The sequence below is a fragment of the Numida meleagris genome, chromosome 4, assembly GCF_002078875.1.
Source record: "Numida meleagris isolate 19003 breed g44 Domestic line chromosome 4, NumMel1.0, whole genome shotgun sequence".
Lineage (NCBI taxonomy): Eukaryota > Metazoa > Chordata > Aves > Galliformes > Numididae > Numida > Numida meleagris.
Window position 1 is genome coordinate 37,716,622 of NC_034412.1, and position 22,144 is coordinate 37,738,765.

At 33.6% G+C, this 22,144-nt stretch overlaps 1 protein-coding gene across 4 annotated transcripts in view; it reads right to left on the reverse strand.

Annotated features, from left to right (window-relative positions):
• LRBA (LPS responsive beige-like anchor protein) overlaps positions 1 to 22,144 on the reverse strand; it is a 377,228-nt gene that overhangs the window by 12,557 nt on the left and 342,527 nt on the right. For all 4 annotated transcript variants that reach the window (XM_021393535.1, XM_021393537.1, XM_021393538.1 and 1 more), the window contains 3 exons: positions 21,522 to 21,584; positions 19,388 to 19,543; positions 14,408 to 14,575 (listed from right to left, as the gene is read on the reverse strand). In XM_021393535.1, the coding sequence (XP_021249210.1) occupies positions 14,408 to 14,575; positions 19,388 to 19,543; positions 21,522 to 21,584 (387 nt within the window). The remainder of the gene's footprint in view (positions 1 to 14,407; positions 14,576 to 19,387; positions 19,544 to 21,521; positions 21,585 to 22,144) is intronic.

A 22,144-nucleotide genomic window follows, 5' to 3' on the forward strand; every position in this document is an offset into this window, starting at 1 on the left:
TAAAATTCATATCTACAACACAAACTTTGGAAAAGTAAATAAATCTGTTTTTCCTTAGATATATACGTTCGTACACATTTAAGATATATACATATGTGCATGCACACACACACACACACACACACAAATATGTGTTATCAGTATTTAAAATCTGTAAATTCTTTGGAGAAACTCACTGAATTGCCCCTAATCTCTTAATAAATAATTACTAAAAGCTATTGATTCTGCTTCATACAGTGTTTTGCAAAACACACTCAAACCCAGTAACTATGGCAGAGTTTAGAAGCAAAAGAAAAACTCTCAACAAATTAGAAGCATAAGGGTAGACTTAATGACTTTTACGTATTTCTCACGTGACTGACTCTACAAAAACTCACAAACCTTTTAGAGAAAGTTTGCTCTATTGAACTTTCCTCACCTAGACATGCAACAGGCACCTCAGAAGGTTCATAAAAGAACATTGTGTAGGTAATCCACAAATTTACACCAGTTTAGTAAAACTGGGAAAACGTAACAGTAACCATTACAGTAACAATTCAACTTTTTTGATCCAATTATTTCTCCCCGTTGACCCCAAGCTATAAAGCAGTAGGAAGTTTATGCATTTAAAGCTTTTGTTAGTTTTGTTTCTTTCAAGTGAACTACCTGCACTAGCAAAGCTTTAGAGTTTGGGGTTTTTTACTTTATATTCAGAAATCACATTTAACAAATACGTGCATAGATCAGCAAGGAATTAATCTATATATTACATACGTTAATTAAAAACTATAATTTTAAAACTTCTGCAATCAGAGAATGTGCAACACTGTAGCGGAGATAATGAAAATAAGATGTTGGAATTTGAAGGACTTATTAGAAGCAATGTCTCAATGAAGTTTTAGGAGCTGCAGATAAAGAAAATCTTTGCAGTAAAATTTTTGCTTACAACTACATTTCTATGTTAGGCTGTGAGTAATATGAGCAAAAAACATAAGAGATACATTTTTTAAAAAGTAGAACTTGGGCTTATATATTTATCACAATCCACAGAAAAGAACAAGTATGTAATACTGTCATTCCTTTTAGAGTTTGGACTTGGCTTCAAACATAAAAGAGTACAAATCCATAGGTGGCATTTCATAAATGATATCAGCAGTTTACTGAATTAGATTTAAGAAATAATTTAATGCAAAGAAAAAAAGAAGTACAAGAAATTGCAACAGTATCTTTAAATAAATTAGGACTTGGATAAATACTGTAAACCAGAAGTCTTGTGAAAAGTCAGGCTGACTCCTTTGATAAGAATGTCAAGCATTCAGAGGTTCCCAAGCCTCTGATTTTCCAAATAATGGGGTCAACTTAAAAGCTGGTCATAGAGCAGAACAGATTTCTTTAAAAGCTTTTAAACTGTTACTGCTTCAGAAGATTGTCATGGTTTTCAATAATGCAAAGAGAAAATTTTATTTTGTTGCTGGTTTAAGGGGCACCACTTCAAACTTTTCCAAATTGTTTTAGGGGAACAGGCTTGCAGACCTTTTGAAAAGCTAGGGAAGTGACTTCAAAGGGAAAAGAGCCTTTGTCCGCTAAGCAGGTTTACGACCACTGATGCAAACCCTAACTAAGGACTGAAAAGAATACTCAGTGCATCTTTATGGAGATCCTTAAGGAAGATGAACAAGTCAAATGAGATTAAAGATAGTTCAAATCCTAGCACTAATAACCAAGACACAACAGTTGTACAGATGTGCTTTTCTCAGCATAGTATATAATAATATCCCTAATCTATACCATTGCTGGCTTGCTACTTGCAGTTGAATACTGCAAGAATCTTAATGCCACATTCACATTGCAACAAACGTCATCGATGATTTATTTAAAGCCACAGGAAGTATACATGGAGTTATTTCCCAGTAGTGGACAGAATACAGTAACTGTTCAAATTATTTCAAAAGGGTTCTCATACATTTCAATAAATAATTTCTGCAGAGCTGTTTTGCCGTAAAAAGTAACATAAAATACCACTCCTTCCTTAAGTGATTAAAGTATATTTCAAATCATAAAACACAAGCTTCAGAAGATAAAAGAATAGCACATGATATCATGTCAGCTAATGGCGACATTTCATTGAAAAAATGTTAGGTGTTTGCAACCTACCTTTAAAAAGGAACAATGGGATTATGGCAAAGTCAAAACTTTCTGCTGTTTAATGACATCCAGAAACGCTTTACCGAGTAACAAGAAATTGGTTTGTGTTGCTGAGTCTCTCTCCACTATTTTTTCAGCTTTGATGATGTTACATAACAAAAAAGAATTATGACATTTTAAATCCAGCAGCAGATTCCTACAAAGACCACTTTCTGTGTTTTCAGTACTGAGACATAAAAGCTGAGCCAAATATAGGAAAGCATCCAAAGAAAAATTTATCCATTAAAAAAAAAAAAAAAGACCCAAAAAATCATATTTAACTGAAAAACTTATCTCATAATGAAATACGAGATACCCTTCCTACTCTTTCTGGGTGAGATAATATTATGCTTTAGAATAAAATATAAAATATTCGACTACATTCCTTTTTATGTTTAATGCTGAGAAGACAGTTAATTAGAAGTCACCGACAGCCAAACAGTAATTTTTAAATTATTATTCCATAATTGTAGAGATTGTAGAGTACTTTTAAGTGGCAAATTAATTAAGTGATTTTATGTCAATATAAAATCCTAATTAAATGAAGCATCAGTTAACCAAACTATGTTTTTACACACTTCTTGCTAAAATAAATTATTGAATACTTTCTCAGAGGGATAAATCACCCAAACTCAATTACCTACACAAGAAAAGTCTTCAAAAAGCATTTTATAAAGGTTGTGTTTTTTTGAATCAAGGAAACAAAAGGTTTGAAATACACTTGAAAGTACAAATGTACTTACAGAATAGACGACATTTGGACACAAGTGCTTTCAAGTAAAATGTAAGGAAACGAAGAAGATTGCTTTGCTGCTATGCTTCTGCGTTGATTGTATAGCAAGCTTCAGAGTTTAACTACATCAGTGATTACTAGTGAATATTATATAAACTTTCTATATTAGGATTATTTATAGATTCCACACAGTACATTTTCATGTAACTGGCTAAAAATCATTTCACTGCCACAGAAAGCTAGCTCTTTGATGGATGTGAGATCCTACTAGAAAGTGTTATCACACAACATTATTGAAGTATTCCTAAAACTTCGCTTTGAATATTCTTTCCTTTGAAATTTGGATTTTTTTTGTAACTATGTATTTATTTCATATTATGCAAGAGCTTTATTGTTGTCCGGTTCCTCACACAGCATTCCATCAGCATTTCCTCTCATTCCTTCAACGTTTTTCTCAAACTATTTCCCATCTGTTCAAACTTCTTAAAACAAAAAATACAACCTCATGCCTGGATACAAGTTTTGCTCTTGAAAAAAAACGCTTCAACCATACATAACCTGAGAAAAGGATCACTGTCTTTCAATAACATATTGTTCTATCCTGAAACAGAGTCTAAAAACATAAACAGCATAAGCCCTATGCTATAGTGTTGCTTAGTAAAGAAAGAAATATTAAACTTCTCTTCTAGAATTAATTTCTGTGAATAAAACACAAAGAAGGCTTATTGTACAATTTGTCACATCGTGCAACAAGTGACTAATACTTATTCAGTACTAATATGAGAATCTTCCATACACACTCTGTCAGAAGTACAGGTTCACTACGTTTCCAAAATAAACGTAGCAAAGAAACAGATTTAACAGGTCTTCATGAACTGAGTATTCCAATTCAGATTTCAAAAAGTCAGTAATCCCCAGCCTCTCAATTCCTACACTGTGTGCAAAGCAAAGCTTTCTGGAACCAGTTCACTCTTCCTAAGGATTCATCTGCTGGAAGAGCTGGAAGTCATTCAGCAGCACCCCTCCCACCACATTCAGACCTTTTTGAAGCCCTGTGAAAATATCCGCAGGTGAATATTCAGGGTCAGTCTACACTAATATTTTAATATTTGCACCATTCCAACTTCATAAACTGCTACTTAAATATCAGCTTTGAAGTTTTAAAGCACTGTCATTTTTGTTTGAAAATGCTCTAAAACAGCTTTATGAAGGAGCTTTTTTTGCTTATCCTTAAAAAATATGTATTTTTCTTCATATTTCTCTCTTGTGGTTTACATTTATTACTCCATTAGTAAGTCCAAATAATAACAATAATAATAATAAAATAAAGTAAGATCTCAACAGATAAGACAAAAAACTATTAGCAAGTATTTCACACCAAAATATTGCCTCCCGCAGAATAGATGTAGGACAAAATATATCTTATAATATGTTGAAATTGACTTACAGTTTGTAACTTACATAGTATTTCATAGTTTGACAAGAAAATAATCTGAGAAAAGAGGTTTCTTTTGAGAATTCAGCTCAATTAATTTTTGCTATTCAAAGATATTAAAATAATTTATTTTTGTTTGAAAGAAGAAAAACATATTGCTTCATTGCTTTTGTAAGGTTTATTTCAAACCAAGGTACCGTTTGTGTATTGCACCACATGGATGTTTACTACCTTTTTATACTGATGTACCAAAGAATACTTAGTGTATGCCATCGGTTCAGAGCACACATAAATTAGCCATCTTTAAAAGTAAATATTTCAAAACAGATATTTTTTCAAAGAAGCAGGCCTTAATTCTAATTACATACAGCATTCTTGCGTTCAGTGGAGTAATCCTTACCTGTGTGGTGGTAGTGTTAACAGACATTCATTCCAGAAACATTAACAAATTAATTTCCTACCCAAGTCAGAATTACTGCACAGAGCAAACAATTTTTTAAAACATTTAAGCTGGTCATAAAGATTCTAAAATATGATAGTCTAAACTATTAATTATTATTTCTTATGCATTACTCTGCTTTGTCTTATTTGGTACAGACTTGGAATTGAATAGGCATTTTTTCCGGCAACCAAACAAGGTAAATAAATGTGATATATTAGTACATCACTCCACCACCATGCATATGGTGCACATTAAGGTTGTATTCATTTACCATATGAATATAATTCCTTTTACCACATCAACTATTAGTTACAAGTTGTAAATATAGCATTGTTTTTCCTGGAACGTGAAGGTCTGCATTACATCATGAAGCACTAAATATCCTTATCCTTCTGGAGAATTTCATGTATATAGTTTTAGTGACACCTGAAGCTGGATACTGCCAAAAAAGCAACATCAAAACTCTCTGTTTTGAGTCACACAGTACACACCGTCTTCACATGTGCCTGAATTGTGCCTCAGAACTTGCTCTATAATATAATTTGCAATTACCTTGATTGACAAATCTTCTAACACATTGTCCCTTAGCTAGTTGAAAACAAGGATAATACAGATGCTGTGCACGCTGTAGGAAATGCTTTTAGCCAAAATAAATATTTACAGCACACAAACTTACACACACATAAATGCCAAATCCGTACAACTGTTAAAATGCCTTCTGAACCATCACAGAGTGCAATTGCAAGTCACTTTCAATGAAGACCTTGCTCTCATATCTGTCTGAAAAATGACTTTCTTGGCATTATATAAATAGACATTTACATTGCTTATACGGCATTACTGCAGATTCCCAGATATATTCATCCACCTGTTTTAACTCATCTTTTTTTCAGTAAAGATTTGGAGGTTTGAACCATCAACTATATATGATTTATAAAGTATGTGAAGGAATGAGGCCTCAATCTCTTTGAGATCAATGTGTTACAGTTTAAAGAAATGACAGTGACCTTTTGTAGCTGTATAATTTAAGGCTCTGTTCTAGGTTCATGCAGATAGTCCCAGGGCTTCATGCACTGGGTACAATGGTGCCTTGTGAAGATACAGGGAACAGAAGGTCCAATTGCAGCATGAGGGCCTCTGTCCACTATGCTTTCATGGGACTTACACAAATAACATTGAATAACACAATAAATATTAGGTAGAACAATATTTAGTGGTTGTTATCCTTTTAAAAACATGCTTTGCATACTTTTCTATGCCTTGTGGGTCTTCCCTGTGAAATAAATTTTACTAAATTTGACTTAGAGGAATAGAAAAATTTAACACTGCACTTGCTGAAATTCAAAGACAAAAACCAAAAGTATTTACCTTCTTTTTACAGCCACACTTAACAAAACACTCCTGACACGTTCCTATTTCAGTTAATAAATTAACCATAATTCATGTATTTTCTCATTACGTTAATAAAAAGGTGAAAAAATATACTAAAAATGATATATATATATATATATTATTTTTTTGCACCAAATATGTCAAAATACATATAGTCTACATATTTTACTAAGCAGTGCTTTGGAGAGAATCAGTCTCTAGAGCACCTTTCAACTCAAGGCCAGCAGATGGTGCTACAGGATTCTTGCTTTATGTACAATGTTGTGCTACTCTGTCCATCCATTTTTGAGAAACAAAGAATATTTGTTATGTCTGCAGTTAAACGGTGTTAAAATATTACTGAATTATTTACTGGCTTTTTATGAAGGAGGACACACGCAACAATACAACGTATACAAGTCAAAACATAGATGTACTGTTGAACACAGAACGAGCTCACAGGCCGTTTTTAAATGCCCAGTGCTATACTATCATAGCGCAACTCTCTTTTCTTAGCAGACTGATCGCAGTGAATGGCACTGACAGACTTATTAGCCTCAGAAATTTCAAGAATATTTTAATGTCTGGGGGCTCTGCAGATTTTTAGCTATTATGGTAAACCATCGTTTGACTAAAATTGACAATATTAAATTTCTAACAATGCAATTACAGATTTAAGGACATTACGATATGCAGAAAAGGGGATACTGACAAGTATTATCTTTATAACTCCTTTTTTTTTTTTTTAAGAACATAAACACTTACGTAAGCAACTTCCAAAAATGGTTTTGTTTAGAAAATAATTGTTATATTCTAAATAAATATTTGTGCTATAAACATTTAAAATGTAGAATGTTGCCTTCTCTATTAATATGTGTTTTGAAACAGAAAATGAATGTCCAGATCATGGAGAAGCAAGGGAACAAAGTAAATTCAAGATGAGGATAAAGATGAGGAAGGAGGCAAAGATAATTTTTGCTTGGTTAACAACAGGCATATGATCTACTTGAAATGAGTGTGAATATTCACTGTGTGCAAAGGGAAGCATCTATGTAAATCTTCATAGATTCGGGTTTACATGATTATTGTGTCTGAATACACAGAAAGTATTACCTGTGACATTACTTCTGTATCAACCAGTGCAGAAATATCCATCAGGACATAATTTCAAAGTTTAAATCACCTGCATTACTGACATAAATAATTAATTATCAATACTTCATTTATAAAAAGTTTGCATTTTCCAACTGAACAATGTGTACAGCAGACGATGAAAACAGATTTGTTTGAATTTGCTATACCTAATACAATTTCAACTAATGAATTCTTTAACCTCCACACCATAGCTCTCATTTAATAATCATGCTAATTGAAAAACAGTCTTTCAGAAATTCAAATGTAGATTTAGGAATTGTAGCTATATAAAAAACAATATAGCTTCTATCTAGTAGGTTAGAGAGTACCTAAACTGCTATTTGGCAAGACAGGAAACTAGTGATTGAATGTTGAGTCCTTTTGGAGATTTTGCATTTTATAAATTGAAAAGATTATGTATTTAAAATATTTTAAGAATATACTCTACATGTTAATAAGTGTTCAATTATTCTTCTTAATTAAATTTCAGTTAAATCCTCTAATTCTCTAAGTATGAAAACACGTGCTTACATTCCTGTACGTGCTCTGCTACACAGCTACACTACTAAAAGCACTTAAATTCTCTAAAACAATTCAGAAAACCTGAATAGAATACCCTCTAAAAAATATAAAACCATGTAATGAAAGCACCACAGCCACACTCACAATGCAAATGCGATACACATAGAGAGTAACATTTTCCAACTTTATGGGCTAACATAAAAGAGGTAATATAATTTGTTTTATTCACATATGTGTGGAAGATTAATGCAATAACTCAGATGAGATTGCATTAGTATTAGTGGTAGTAATACAGTTATACACTGACTCTATATTTCACTAGTAGTGGCTACTCTTATTGGTTAAGTGTTAATTTCATTAAGGAAAACAAATTTCAAAATTAAATATTTTTCTTTTTTAAAAAATTAAAACTGAAAATTAGTATGATCAAATCTGTATAATCTTTTAAAGCAAGAGGACAGTCTCATCATAGTCTATGAATATAGTGCAATAACAACAGAAAAGCACTTTATCTTCACCTCAACTATGGATATGCCTACTTTTTTATAAGCATAAACAAAATGAAAATGGTTGACCACTGTATACCTCCCCTTCAAGAAAGTAATGCTAAATAAGAGAATTACAATGAAAACAAGACAAATTAAACAAAAAGAAATAAAGATAGGTTGAAATTCACTATTCTGACTGGCTACTAGCTAGCAGGCAGAGGTGAGGAATCATTAAGAAAGACTGGAGAAAATGGGATATAAGAAACTACTTCAGATGACTTACTAGATACAATTATAACCAACAGAGAACAACAGATAAAAATCTCGATGATGAAAGGAACTTATATGAAAGTGAAGAAGATATGAGAGTGCTCAAGATGCTTTATATAAAGAAAAAAACCATGGACAATAAGATAGTTTCTTGAAGTATTTGGGGAACAAAGTTTTCAACATACATAGACCATTGCTCTGTAGGAACTCACGGGAAGTCACAGAAAAAAAAAGGTAAAATGAATACTAGTAAAAACTGCTGTAATGCAAAAGAGGGATAAGACAGACATCAAGACACTGACACCAGCTGCCACAACTGAACGTTCTTCAGTGACTGCAAATACAGGATAAAGTCAGGCAGAAAGATTAATATAGGCGAGATTTTTTGAATCATTATAAGCAATAATGTATGAGCAAGGAAGGACAAAAACAGGGCAGCCAAGGATAGAAGAGATGCAACTAGCAAAGAAATCAGGAGCAACAATCATTCTGTAATCACAAGAATAGGTTAACAAGTTCACATGAAGTTGATCTGCTATTAAGTAAACAGCAAGCAATATCAATAAATGATGCCAGGCATTTTGAACTATTTCAAGAAAAATCTTTAATAAGAAGACTAGCTGCAGTCAGGCAACAAGCATAAGTAAAAGCAGCAATGAGAGCTGTTGTCTCAAATAGAGAATACCTAAACAAGGTAAATGTTTGGAACTCCGTTGGCCTGGTAATAGTGATACGAAGACACTTTGAAAGTGAAGCTAAATAATTCCAGAGTTATAAGTGGTGTTTTATGGAGACTAGGTAAGGTTCTGCAAGGCTAAGAAAAAAATCCTTAAGAATTAGGAAAAAGAAGAACTGAGAAATTAGAAAGTTGTCCGCTTAACTCCAACAAACATAAAAATGCTAGCAGAATATTTGTATATATAAGCACACAGAGTTTCCTCAAAGACAACAAACAGAGTAACAGCTGATCTGGATTTGTCATGAACAATTCACGTCAAAGCAATTTTTTTCCTGCAATGGCAGAGTAATAGGACTTCTGTTTAGAGAGATACCACATAACTTAGCTTTAGTATGGACACCAGAAGTTTCACACTGCCAATTTCATATAGAAAACAGGTAAGCAGAATAGGTTGGAAGATGCTAATGTGAACCAGCTGGAATGCTGTATTCCAAAAGCTATTCATAGTCAAAATAGAAAATGTATCAATGGACATTCCTGGGCTGTGTAATGTCTAACATTTTCTTTAATGACCAATTTGACAGAACAAGACTGCAAATTACATTTGCAGACATGAGTTGCTGCAAGTCTGCTTGGGGGACAGGATGAGCATTCAAAATGAGTATAACAAACTGAAGAAACCTAAAAAAGGATATCATTAAGGAAGTCTGAAGATAAGGTTCCACAGTCAAGCTGCAAAGAGGAGGAGAAATAACTGAGTAGTTAGGGATTCTTCAGAAAAGGCTGAAATTTATATTGGCTTAAACACTGAAAGAATATGAGTCCAACTGGCTAGTTTTATTTTCACTTGCCCTTTTTTAAAATATATTTTAATAAAAAAGTAAAAAAAATACCTTTATTACTTACATACATTAACTGTACTATATATTTTATGTATGGTCCAAGACAATTCCTCTTCACTCAGAGTGGCCCAGGCAAGCCAAAAGGTTGGACAGCCATGATTTAAAAGTATTAACACTACTGTGCTATTTTGAAACAAGCAGATATCCCTTGAGGATGTGAAAAAAAAGTGCTCTGTAAAACTGGTTGTTTTCTACTTATTACTAGAAAAGCTTCAACTGCAACGCTGAGTCTGCTTTGAGGAAGAAAAATAACTGAAGAGGAGAGAAACAAACAAAAAGTCAGAGGTCTAAAAAACATGGTTTATGTTAAAAGACAGAAAGAATTAGGTTATTAACACTGGAAGAGGGTCACAGAAATCCAAATAAGTGAAAGCTGTTGCACAGAGAGAGAATCTTTTCTACACGTAACAAAGAGTAGAAACATAGGAAGTGATAGAATTTAAAAAAAAAAAAAAAAAAAAAGCCGCTAGATTGTAAAGCCCCAAAATTTGTCAAAGTTTTTAATAGGAGATTGGAAAAACATCAGTCAAGGGTGGTGTTGGAATAGCTAAGACTTCTCTGAATATGAGAATATGAGAATATATCAGGTGACCAAAGTTCCTGCCAGCCCTGTTTCCTAAGTATCTGCCATTACAAAGTACAGTGCAATCGTTCACCCTAGGAAATATCCAAACACCAAGGGCTGCTGCTTGAGCTTCAAATTGAGAGTAGGAGCTGAAAGTGATGCGGACGATGTGTATGGAAATTACTTCTCTCAACTGTTTCCCCGAGCTATCTCATCTAGTTCCTCCCTCCCACTCCCATTTCTCACCTCTCCTCTATTCCCACTGCACTCCGCTGGCCAAGATGCATGCTTCTGCAAGAACTCCGCCCTCTTCGAGAAGTACATACCCTATTCAGGAACTCTGAATCCTGAAGCAGTATGTCACATCTTCAAGAGGTACTTTGCTATTAGATCAGAATCTCTAAATATGCAAAAACCAGCCTTGTGATGGAGATCACACATGGGCTTCAAGGGATGTTACAGAGAGAGTTACATCCTCTCACTGCTTCTTCCCCTCACCTCCCAAAGCCAGCCACATGCCAAGCAAAAAAATATAAAAGCCCCTTATGCTATCTGAAGTGACTTTACATCTCCACAGTAAATTATGCTAATTAATGTGAATTCAACACGGCTCTGGGCTTTTCTAAAGGATACAACTATGTCAAATACTTTGTTCTTAATTATTTCTAGGCTAGGTCAGAAATTGTGCACAAAAAAGTTTTTGCATCACAAAATGTCTGTGCACTGAAGTACTGCCACATTTCCATACTTCCCAAAACAATTTATTTAGAAAGAATAAACCCTACATTTGATCAAAGAGCTTGGTGGAATATTTTTTGAATTTCAGGTTTAGGAAAAAATGACTTAACCTAAATGTAATCAAGCTGTTTGGTAAAGAATAAAAATACTTTCCAGCAGATGTATTCCATGCAGGATTTTGAATCTTTGAGATTTAAATTCATCAAATTTTGTTTACAATGATCAATGCATTTGAGAGTTATAAAAAGTATGCAGTCAGTGTGACTGCATAGGTACCATTTCTATAAAAGGTCAATTTAAAAGTAAAAAATTGAAGAATGCAAATAATTAGTATTTCACTAGCATATTTTTTTTGTTAAACCAAAAATGTAAAGAATTTTTCCATTCAGTCCAGTTGGCCAGAAGTATTGTCCTTGATAAAGACTATAAAACAAAACACTTATTTATCACGTATGCCATAGCGCACCTGGCTTGCCAGCTTGAGTTAAATACCATCCTAAAACATGAATACACGCAGCCAGAGATCAAGAGCTCAATGCTTCCTAAAGTAATGAAACCAGATAAAGGAACTGAAATAAAATGTAACTGGTGAACTAGTAGGTGCCCAATAGGATAGTATTTACTGTAACGTGGCCATACTGGTCTGCTGACTGATGTACATCAGAGACACGAGGAACTAGGAAAGAAGGAAAGAAATACTCCTGGCTGATATTGTTTTTGCTGAAACTTCTCTAGCATCATGACTTGGCTACGATCATGGATATCTGGATGATAGTTGCTGTCAAGTCATTTTTAAGATGGAAACTGGATATAAATAAGTAGAGAAGAAAATAGGAAAGAAGTTATCAACTCTGAAACTATCTAAAATTAAAATGAATAAAATATACTTTGAGGTAAAAAAAAACAAAAAATCATAAGCTCCAAATACAAAAGCCAACATCAGACAACTTAAATATCTAGCATCCCACAAACTGATTGAAGTTACAGTTGCAGTAACAGGGCTCCAAATCTAACAAATCTGCTGGTGCTTTCCATTTCTGACAAAATCAGAACTAAGCAGAAACAGTTCTTTTTATTTGTCTCAAAAAAAAAAAAAGAATTGAACAGAGACCCCTATACAAAGCTATTTCTGGGAAAAATTAAACCCACAAGATTATCATCTCTTTGAAGCAGAAACTGTCTTTCTCTACACATGTCTAGGCCAATGAATAGTGCCATGAGATTCCAAATCATTACAAAGGCTTCTAGGCATGCTACATCAGAAAAAAATAAATAATGACAAATACTTATCACAGGAGTCATTGCATTTCTCTTAAAGTATAAGATAAGTAGGACTGCAAGAAAAGAGAATCAGTAGTTAAACTAGCATTAATGTTGAAAATTGCAAAATTTTAATATCTCAGAAATCTGTGTTAGAGAAGATAGTTAATGAATCGTATAAAAAAAATACAGAACTAATCTAGTCAGACACTAGGTACAAAATCTGAGTATGTGATGTGCTAAGGTCATAAAGGAGTCCTCAAGGTCTTGTTCACAAAACAGGCAAGCAACCAAAACTGCAGCAAGTATTCAACAAGAATAAATACTCAGGGCAGGCCCAGAAATCTGCAAAGATGGGCTGTTCGTGCTAGCTTTGAATACAGTGTAAGGACAGAACACCTGGAAATGCTGTCTGCTTCATATGAGTTTAGGGTTTTCTCCTCAAAAAGACAGCTTTTCCCTTTAGGATTTACAAGCTTACTCAACTAACCTATCAAGTTCTTAAATTCCTTTCGCAGACTTGGGAGTCTACAGGTTTACATGCTCTGCAGAAATAGTGCAAAGTTTGCATTTTCTTTAAATTGATAGATTGCAAAATGCATGTAAAATATTTGCAGAGAACTTGTTCCTCAACCAAAACCATATTTATTTTACAATGCTCATAAAATTATGTTGGACCTGTCCAAAAGGTCCCATCCATTGAATCAGGCTGTTGGAAGCATAATGCTGACAGATTGCTTACATTCTCTGCCTGAAAATCCTGCAATGTTTGAGTAGTCTTCAAATAACCAACCAATATCAAAGAATTTGCAAATGAAATTCAGATATTTATTCTGATATTAAACAGTTGTGTTTACTAGTTTGTGCTTTTGTTACTTCAAAATGGTTCACAGGATGCAATTGCAGTTGAACCTCTTTTTTTTTTTTTATTAACTTCAGTGAAGTAATAGATTAAGCATGAAATACACTTTACCAAACTGATTACCTTGGAAGCTGTTGAATATTCATACTTTATATGAAATTGTAAGCTAGTTATAACTGTAGTATATGCCAGATATAACAATCCTTCTTGTTTTCTAGGTGTCCATTTTGTCTTTTGCAGAGAGCAGGTAAGCACAAGAGAGCAAAGATTAAGCACGTAGCACCCTACCAAAGTTTTAAATAAATTCTTGCCTCCTTCTTTTAGATAAACATCCTACTCAGACGATTTAACATCTCATTACAGTGCCCTGGTCTAAGTTAAAATGCAGTCTGCATAACTCTATTGATGGCTAATAGTGAGAACCTATACACATAAGATTACACTTGCAAAGAATGCAGTCTGCATTACAGCGATGTATGGTCCTTTTCGTTTTAAACAACTCAAATGCAGGTCTTTCATGAAATCATGAGTTTGAGAGAAGAAGATCTCAGATTGAAAAAGAAATATAAGAAAATAGTTCCCTTCTCTCACTCCTGGAGCCACTCCTCTGCAATTTAATGAGTGACAAGAATGTATTTGTAAAGTTCGGTGTCATGTAATTTAAAAATGAGTTCTCCTTGTGCTGGAAAGCAGTCACTGCTTATGCTCAATTATTTCAAATAGAACGGAGCATGACTACAAACAGGAAATGCTGTATTTTGACATTAGTGTTTCCTAAAATTCTGTCACACGTTCACCTATGTCAAATTTAGACAACTTCCTCGTGAAATGGGTTTTTCTTACCTCTTGGATTATCACCAACAATATTGGTCTTGCCGTTCCAGTACCAGAGCAGCAATGTTGCATCACGTGATCCTGACAGAATGTAACAATTTCCTCCAATATAGGATTCAGAACGAGCAAGACAGGTGACAACATCCCAGTGTCCAAATATTACTTGCATCAGTTTACCTGAAATAAATAAAATCAACTGCTTTAAAAGTACACTTTAATTCTTTGCCATTAAATACATTATAAAGTATTTTAGAAACACTTTCTTAATAAAAATAGGTTCAAAGAAAAACTATAGTAGATAATATTATTCTTTTTGATGACTTGATGGAAATATTTAAGAAGTGCAGTAGTCTGTAAGTTTGTAAAAAAATGTTTACAATCCATAAATATTATACTTTATTCAAAGGCCAACTATGCCACAAGTTTTTGTAGTTTTTTTTTTTTTATTATTATTCAATATATTTACATTTACAGGCTGTAAACATGACATAGTTTGCTTTTAAGGCAAGTTTAAGATAAGTTTACTGAAAAAAACCCACAGAAAATAACATGGAAATCTGATGATGATGTGGCAAACAGAATTCAAAGAAGATACAGAACATACAGGATCTAGAATAAATATATAGTATGAGAGCTGCCTAGAAAATATAGCATCTCCAGCTTTTGAGCATATCCTTCAATGGAAAAGAAATGAAAGTCAGATAAAAAAATTACACTTGTGTAAAAGTTTTTCCATTATCATACACTTGCCAATTATTTCAACCTACATCCTTTACTTTTTAGAATTTCTGGAATGTTCAAAAGAACCTCTGAATATAAACCTGGCAAAAAACCAAACCAAAACAAACAAACAAACAAAAAAAACAACCACAAAATACTTTTATTTATCACATAGAACAAATTCTTGGAACCTTGACTGATACATACCAGTTTTAAGAAAAGCCTAGGCAGTTAAAATGTGCAATTCAGCAGTGTATATAACATTAACATCACTATTACCTTTAAAGTTAACTAATCCAAACAATATTTTCAGGAAAAAAATGTAAATTTGTACACTTGTGTAGAGTGGATTTGCAAGTTGGAGAGTGAACATATGTAATGTCTATCACAGAAGATCTCTGCTAGACCACCCCAACAGAGGGAAAATGAGCAGCTGGGGAAAGCTCCTTCTTCAGCAGTATGGCTGAAGGCAGTGGAAATCACTCACCAGGGCTGGCTCCTCCAGAGCAAACAGATAAGAGGTCCTGCTGGTTTCTGGATCTGCCAGCAGCATTTGTGATTCCATGAAATGAGAGCATAAGTACTAAAATCCCTCTGAAATGGATTTGCTGAAGTGTGGCAATTGCAGATCTTGCAGAGAAAGGACAAATGATATACACATACACATACGCTTCTTCTGAGCCTACTTGGCCTATTGAAGTACCATGGGCTAGGCCAAATTCTGAATTGAACGACATGAGGGAGTGAGATGCCATTGATACGTAGCCTGGGATTCCTCAATCCAAATGACCACGTACGCATTTGTACTTTGAACTTAATAAAGAATTTGAAAGAATAGAAGGAGTAATAGAGTGGTGACTTTGGCAAAAACACATGAAATAAAATGATCTGAAAGAAAATCTGTTTTAAAAAAAGAAGCTAGTAATATGACAAGTAGCAACACAAATTAGTGTTGGGACTCAAATTAGGCACATGTTAATAACATATTTTGGTGCATGAATTAACAACAGTCTGTCAGTCACATAGTGTGGGTAGTGGGAAGCAGTCGTAGCTCTTCCTACACACTATAAGGTCATTGTATGCATAACTAATAACTACATTACTTTAAATAACACAAATAATAACAAAAGAATTAAGCAAGTGGTTCTGAGAAAAGAACAAGAATACACTAACAGCCTGATTTATAACAAAAGATCTAAAAGTTAATTGCATTAAAGTGGAGAAAACCAGCAAAATCAAGAGAAAGTTATGAGTATCTTCAGAAACGGGGAATTACTTTGGATACATGGACAAAAAGTAAGAATAAGGTGATGTAGCTTAAATGAAACTTATGAATCAGATTTAAAATGAAACACTAGCAAAAATTATGAGTTAGGTAAAATCCTCCAAAAGAAACTGTGAAATGAAGTACTACCACAGGATTATTTTAGGACTGGAAGGGACAACACCCTGGAAGTTATATCTAATGTACAGATTTACCCTGTATCTCTCAATGATCAAGTAGGTCTTTCTATCACTAATCTCTGGGAATCTATTCTAGCATTCTATAGCAGTCACATCTGTATACAAAGGCTTTAATTTGGGCCACAGTACCATAACTGTCTAAGACGCTGACCAGTCAACAAATTACTGAACTTCAGAGCAGTGAGACAGCCACAGGCATAACCTCCTTTTGGCAATAGACAAGAAAATCTTACAAAGTGTATGTTTCTCCTTGACAATTCAAGTCAGCAATTACCTGGTTTAGATTTGAAAGTAATTTTGCTATATGACATATTTTTCAGTTATATACCCTTAGGTATTCAAATACTTGAGGAGATTTATGCTTCTAGAACATGAGTTTATGTTATAAACATCACTGAGTTATAGATTTCTCTTCCAGTTATACTCTGTAGGTTCAATTCTAGAAAAAAAACATTTTTCAAGTCTATTTGTTTGACAGTTGCTCTTGTAGTTGCCCTTGTTTACTTTGTTATCAGGGAGCTAAGGCTCAGTCAGTTCCATCAAAATCATCAAAGTAAGAAATACACTTATGTTTATTTTTTCATATTAGTAAAAAAAAAATCATTAATCTCATAAGAGTTCCTCAACTTTCTTGTTTCTCTCCTTTAAAATGACTTATCCTCTCTACACAGTAATATCAAACATAACCATATGCACTCAGGTATCCCTTTTTGAGGAAATAACATTTTCTAGTTCATGTTTTATTTGACAGCTGTGCTACAAATAATTAAAAGAAAAATAAGACTCAAGTCTCTGCACTATTGAATCTCAAAAGCTGTCTAGAAATCATTCCCGCTGCTGAAGGAAGATTTTATTGCGCTTCCGCTGTGCTGAGAACCCATGATTTATACTGAAAGTATTTCCTGTTAAAAACAAAAGCCCCAAAATCTAATAAGAAAGAGGTCCTCTTTTTGTGTAAGAGCTAAAACATGATTGAATTCAACGCTTGTGATAACTTGCTATTATGCCCTATTGATTGTATCACCTTTTTCCCTTGCTGTTCTGTTGATTTCAGAGTAAGCATTTTACCACTGTATTCTCATTTTAATTCCAAGCAAAATAAACTACAACTGAATTTATGATACTTAAACTACAGCTAGATTTGCTATAGAGACAAACAGGAGACACAAATTTACTGCAACTTTTTTGACAATTTTATTTCGCTTGTAATCATAATTAATTATGCTAGTATCAAAATGCCTGATGTATCTGCAGAAGTCATAACTTAACCAAATAGTCAGAACCATAGAATATCTTTGAGTTGGAAGGAACCGACAAGTATCACTGAGTCCAAGTCCAGGCTCCGCACAGGACCATTCAATATTCAAACCCTGTGTTTGAGAGTGTTGTCAGACACTACTGAACTCCTGGCACCTTGAGGCTGGGACCACTTTTCAGAGAAGCCTGTTACAGTGCCTAAATTTCAGTCTCCATTTATAGATAATATTCATATAGGTGAAAACTAACAAAATAACACATTTCTTCCTCAGATATAAAATAAAATATATCTTCCAGCATTAGAAGAAAATAGCTACCACTCATGTAAATCAAAGAATATATGCACTGACCGTTTATTATTGCTAGCTAAGTTCTCCGAAGATCTCTAAATTCAGAGGTTTTATGTAAATTTATTTTCATCAGTGAGAAAATTAAACTGAGTCTAACAAGATGTCTGTATAATGAATTATAGTCAGTCAACGTAAAATAAATTGAACTTCTCATTTAAACTTAAGGATTTAAAACTGCAAAAATGACAGATATGTTTTCCTGTTAAAATATGCCACGAGAATTTCATTAAAGACCATCCTGTTTTGCAAAATATTTGGTTTGCCAAGTGTGAAAAACAATGTTAACTAATGTATTTAAGAAATTATGACAAACATGTATGATATTCTCTATGGATTAATAACCTACCGGAAAGCTTGATGGCACACACATACATTAACCACATCGGGTCATTAATCCCAAAGAAATACCTTGCAGTGAGGTCGCTATTTCTATTATAAGATAATGAAAGGGAGAAAATCATACCTATTTTTTCTGGGGGCTCCATGGCTTTTAAATTCCTTCGGCTCTTACAATGAAAGATTCTTTTCTATTTAGCATGACACATGCATGAATTCAACTGTTTGGATACATGCCAGCTGACAGACTAATTTAACTGCTGCCACTATTTTGATCAGTTTATGTTATACAAAATAATTCAGTGGCTCCAAATCAATTTTTCTAGTGTATCATAGCTTTCTAAGGCTTTCGTAAGTATTTCTTTACCAGATTTCAAGACTTAATTTCCAATCTTGAGGTAGAGCGGTTTGTATGTATTCTACAATGCTAGCTTGTATATCCTTTAAAAAGTTCTCTAGTGCTCAAAGCCAAACAGACTTAAATTCAAGGAAGTACTCTAATAAATTAATTGTTCTCATATATCATGCTTCTGAAAAACTCATCAGATCCTTTTACTTGTCAAACTAGTGTTAAAGCAGACATGACTTTCATATAATCATATGGAATTTGAAGTATGATGCTATGGCTAAGCAAGAGCTCCTTGTCTTGTTTGCTATCAATCCAAGAAAATGATGGTATACAATACACAGTAGAGGTAGGTAAGAGAAGATTTGAGAAATATTTATCAATAAGGGAATAAATACATATTCTACTCTCTCCTCCAACCCCACTCTCACTCCTTCCATTCCTTCTTTATTTGAACAAGTAGCATGATGAACAGAAAATCTTTTAGGATATTCCCGTATTTTAAAAATACATTACCTGAATCAGTAGAATAAACTCGGAAACTCTTGTCCCAGAAGCCACAAACCAAGATGTAACGATTGTCAGAGGTGATGACAAAACACTGAGAATGTACCTGAATGCTTTGGTCTAAAAGGTCAGTGATTTGCCTTCTGTGCATACCTGTATTGCTGGCTGAAGAGAAAGACACAAAAATAAAGGAATTTCAGCATCTGCATACAGAGAACAAAGGCACATTTTAGAATCTTTATGATCACACCAAAATTATTTCTTACTGCCGTTACTTCTTTTTGTGGCAGGGATATTTTCTTTCTATTTTTGCTATAAAATACTCATTACACTTCTGGGAACAATGACAATTCCTTGTAGTATATATTCCAAAATAGAAGAAATCCTTTCTTTAAGTAAAATGCACCTGACAAATATAAAGGAAAGACTGAAAAAATGAATGACACAAAAATGCAGTAAGATTCCTTCCCTAAAACTTCTCCTAGTACAGGAATTTAAAAATGAAGATAAAAATGGAAACTAATGATAAAACAATACAGATAGATAGATAAATAGGTAGATGTATATACCACAAAGTGTAGAAAAATCATCAGATAGTCCCAATGTGATTTGTTTTTCATTTTTCTTTTACTGTGATATTTATTTATTTTAAGATCTACTTGATAGCAGGTTTTAAAGTAAAATATACATTTCCTGCTCCAAACATATTGCTTTTTTTTTTTTTTTTTTTTAAGAAATTTATTTTAGGAAAGAAAGGAGAGTTTTAGCATGTTTTACTCATTATAAATTACAATTAACACATTTTTTTCAGAAGGAATTGATTACAAAATTTTTGGAAAATATCATCTCTATAAAATGGTTTAATTATACCGATATTATTCCTGACTTAATGATTACAGAATTTATCTAGCAAAATGGCTGCACAGCAACAGTGCATATCTACAGACTGATTCCATGCAGTTCCCACTGATGTGCATATTCAGTTTTAAAATTAATTCTCACAGGTTGACAGAGCTGTCATTTCACCCCTATCTAGAGAAGTTCATTTTTGCTGTTTGTTCAATGCTTTTATAATTGCTTGCATCACTTCTTTTTTTCTTAAACTTCCATCCTGAAATTGCCAGTTAAAAAAAAGAGCTAAGTTTGCATTCTAACAGAATTAAAGGAAAAAAGAAAAATCCTTTAATTTTGCTCCCGTGAACTGTCAGACAACTTGTTTGTATTTTGATGCTAGATTGCTTGGGCATTTCCTTTTCTGATCACATTTAAAGTTCAATTAGCCATGCTACAGGCTCGAAAGTTACACTCCAAGTACACACTCCCCAAAGTATAGGTCTTTATGAAAGAACTGACCAAACCCTAACAATGCTTATACAAAAATCAGCCTAAACTAATCAACGTCTGTAAATAAAAAAATCATGAATTGAATCTCTTACACTGAGTCATTACTTAAAAGTGAGACATTCTTCCACCCCTATTTAATAAAAGGAAAACATACGCAAATTTAACTAGTGATGATGATCAAAAGACACAATATCCTTGCAAAATGAATACTAGTATCTCAATGCTAAAATTGAGTGAGCAATATATTTCAACTTTAAAACTGCTCTGCAATTACACATTAATACTCAGCCTCAGCCTGAACAGCAGGTCTCTGAAGAAAGGATTGATCTCCTTTAATGATAAAGCCCTGGCACTGTGGTTTTATTTTTCACAACACGGTGTGTTAAGAACCCCACTGTTATTATGAAAATTTCCTCAGCAAAGGAGCTCCATCACATTACCGGTGCACCAATTCATCATAACGTGCCTTGCTCCTGCTCATCAACAAGTCTGAGTGATGAAAAGATCCAATATTATCCTGACAGTACTTCATGCACATTCTCAATCACACATTATTACAGCATCCATATTAATTTTCACTGACACGCGTCCTAGGCCTGTTCAAATTAGGCAAACCAACGAGGGGGAGTTGATGAAATACCAGCATAGCCACAGCTCATTGCATTCCAATTTGCATGCAAATGGTTTATCAGGAAAATTCCATTCCCAGCAACCAGCAAGTGAAAAACAACCGTAATCTACACTTCAGGGCCACCATACAGAGCTTAATGAATCGCAAAGAGAGAAGGAAGTGACAGACCTATGAGAGGATCGATTTCCACTGGCAGCTGGTAAGGCTGGTCTTGTACAGCACCTTGATGAGCTGCAATTCAGGAAAGAAGATTTTAAAACTCTGCATTTTTTTTAAAATGGGATGCCACAAACATTTTATAAATCAAAACTACCTCCACTTTTTTTATTTAACCAAGATTTTTCTGCATCAATTGAAATAATAAATAAATAAATAAATAAATAAATAATCCAGGTGCTTTCACAGGCTGCTTATTAAACATTTATTTTAGATTAGTGCTATTCTGAATGTATGCCATCAGCAGCAGCTCAGGTCCTGAGCCATAAGCTCTAGCAGATGCTTTACTGGCAACCTCTCCTGTCGCAACAAAACAAAATTAAGTGGTAAAGAGCACTGAAAACAAAATGTGACAACCATCTGCTGACTGTAGCAGATACTATTTTCCCCTTTACTTTTTAAAGCACTGCTTTGAACAAGTGAAGCACAAAGGACATTTTTTTTAAGTCAGTTTATGATGCAGTCAGAGAAATCTCATTGTCATTCAGTATTTAAAGAATCATCTATCATCAAAAACTATTTATTTGCAGGTTTGCATGGAAGCTAATATATAATTCTGCAGACCTACATTTCAT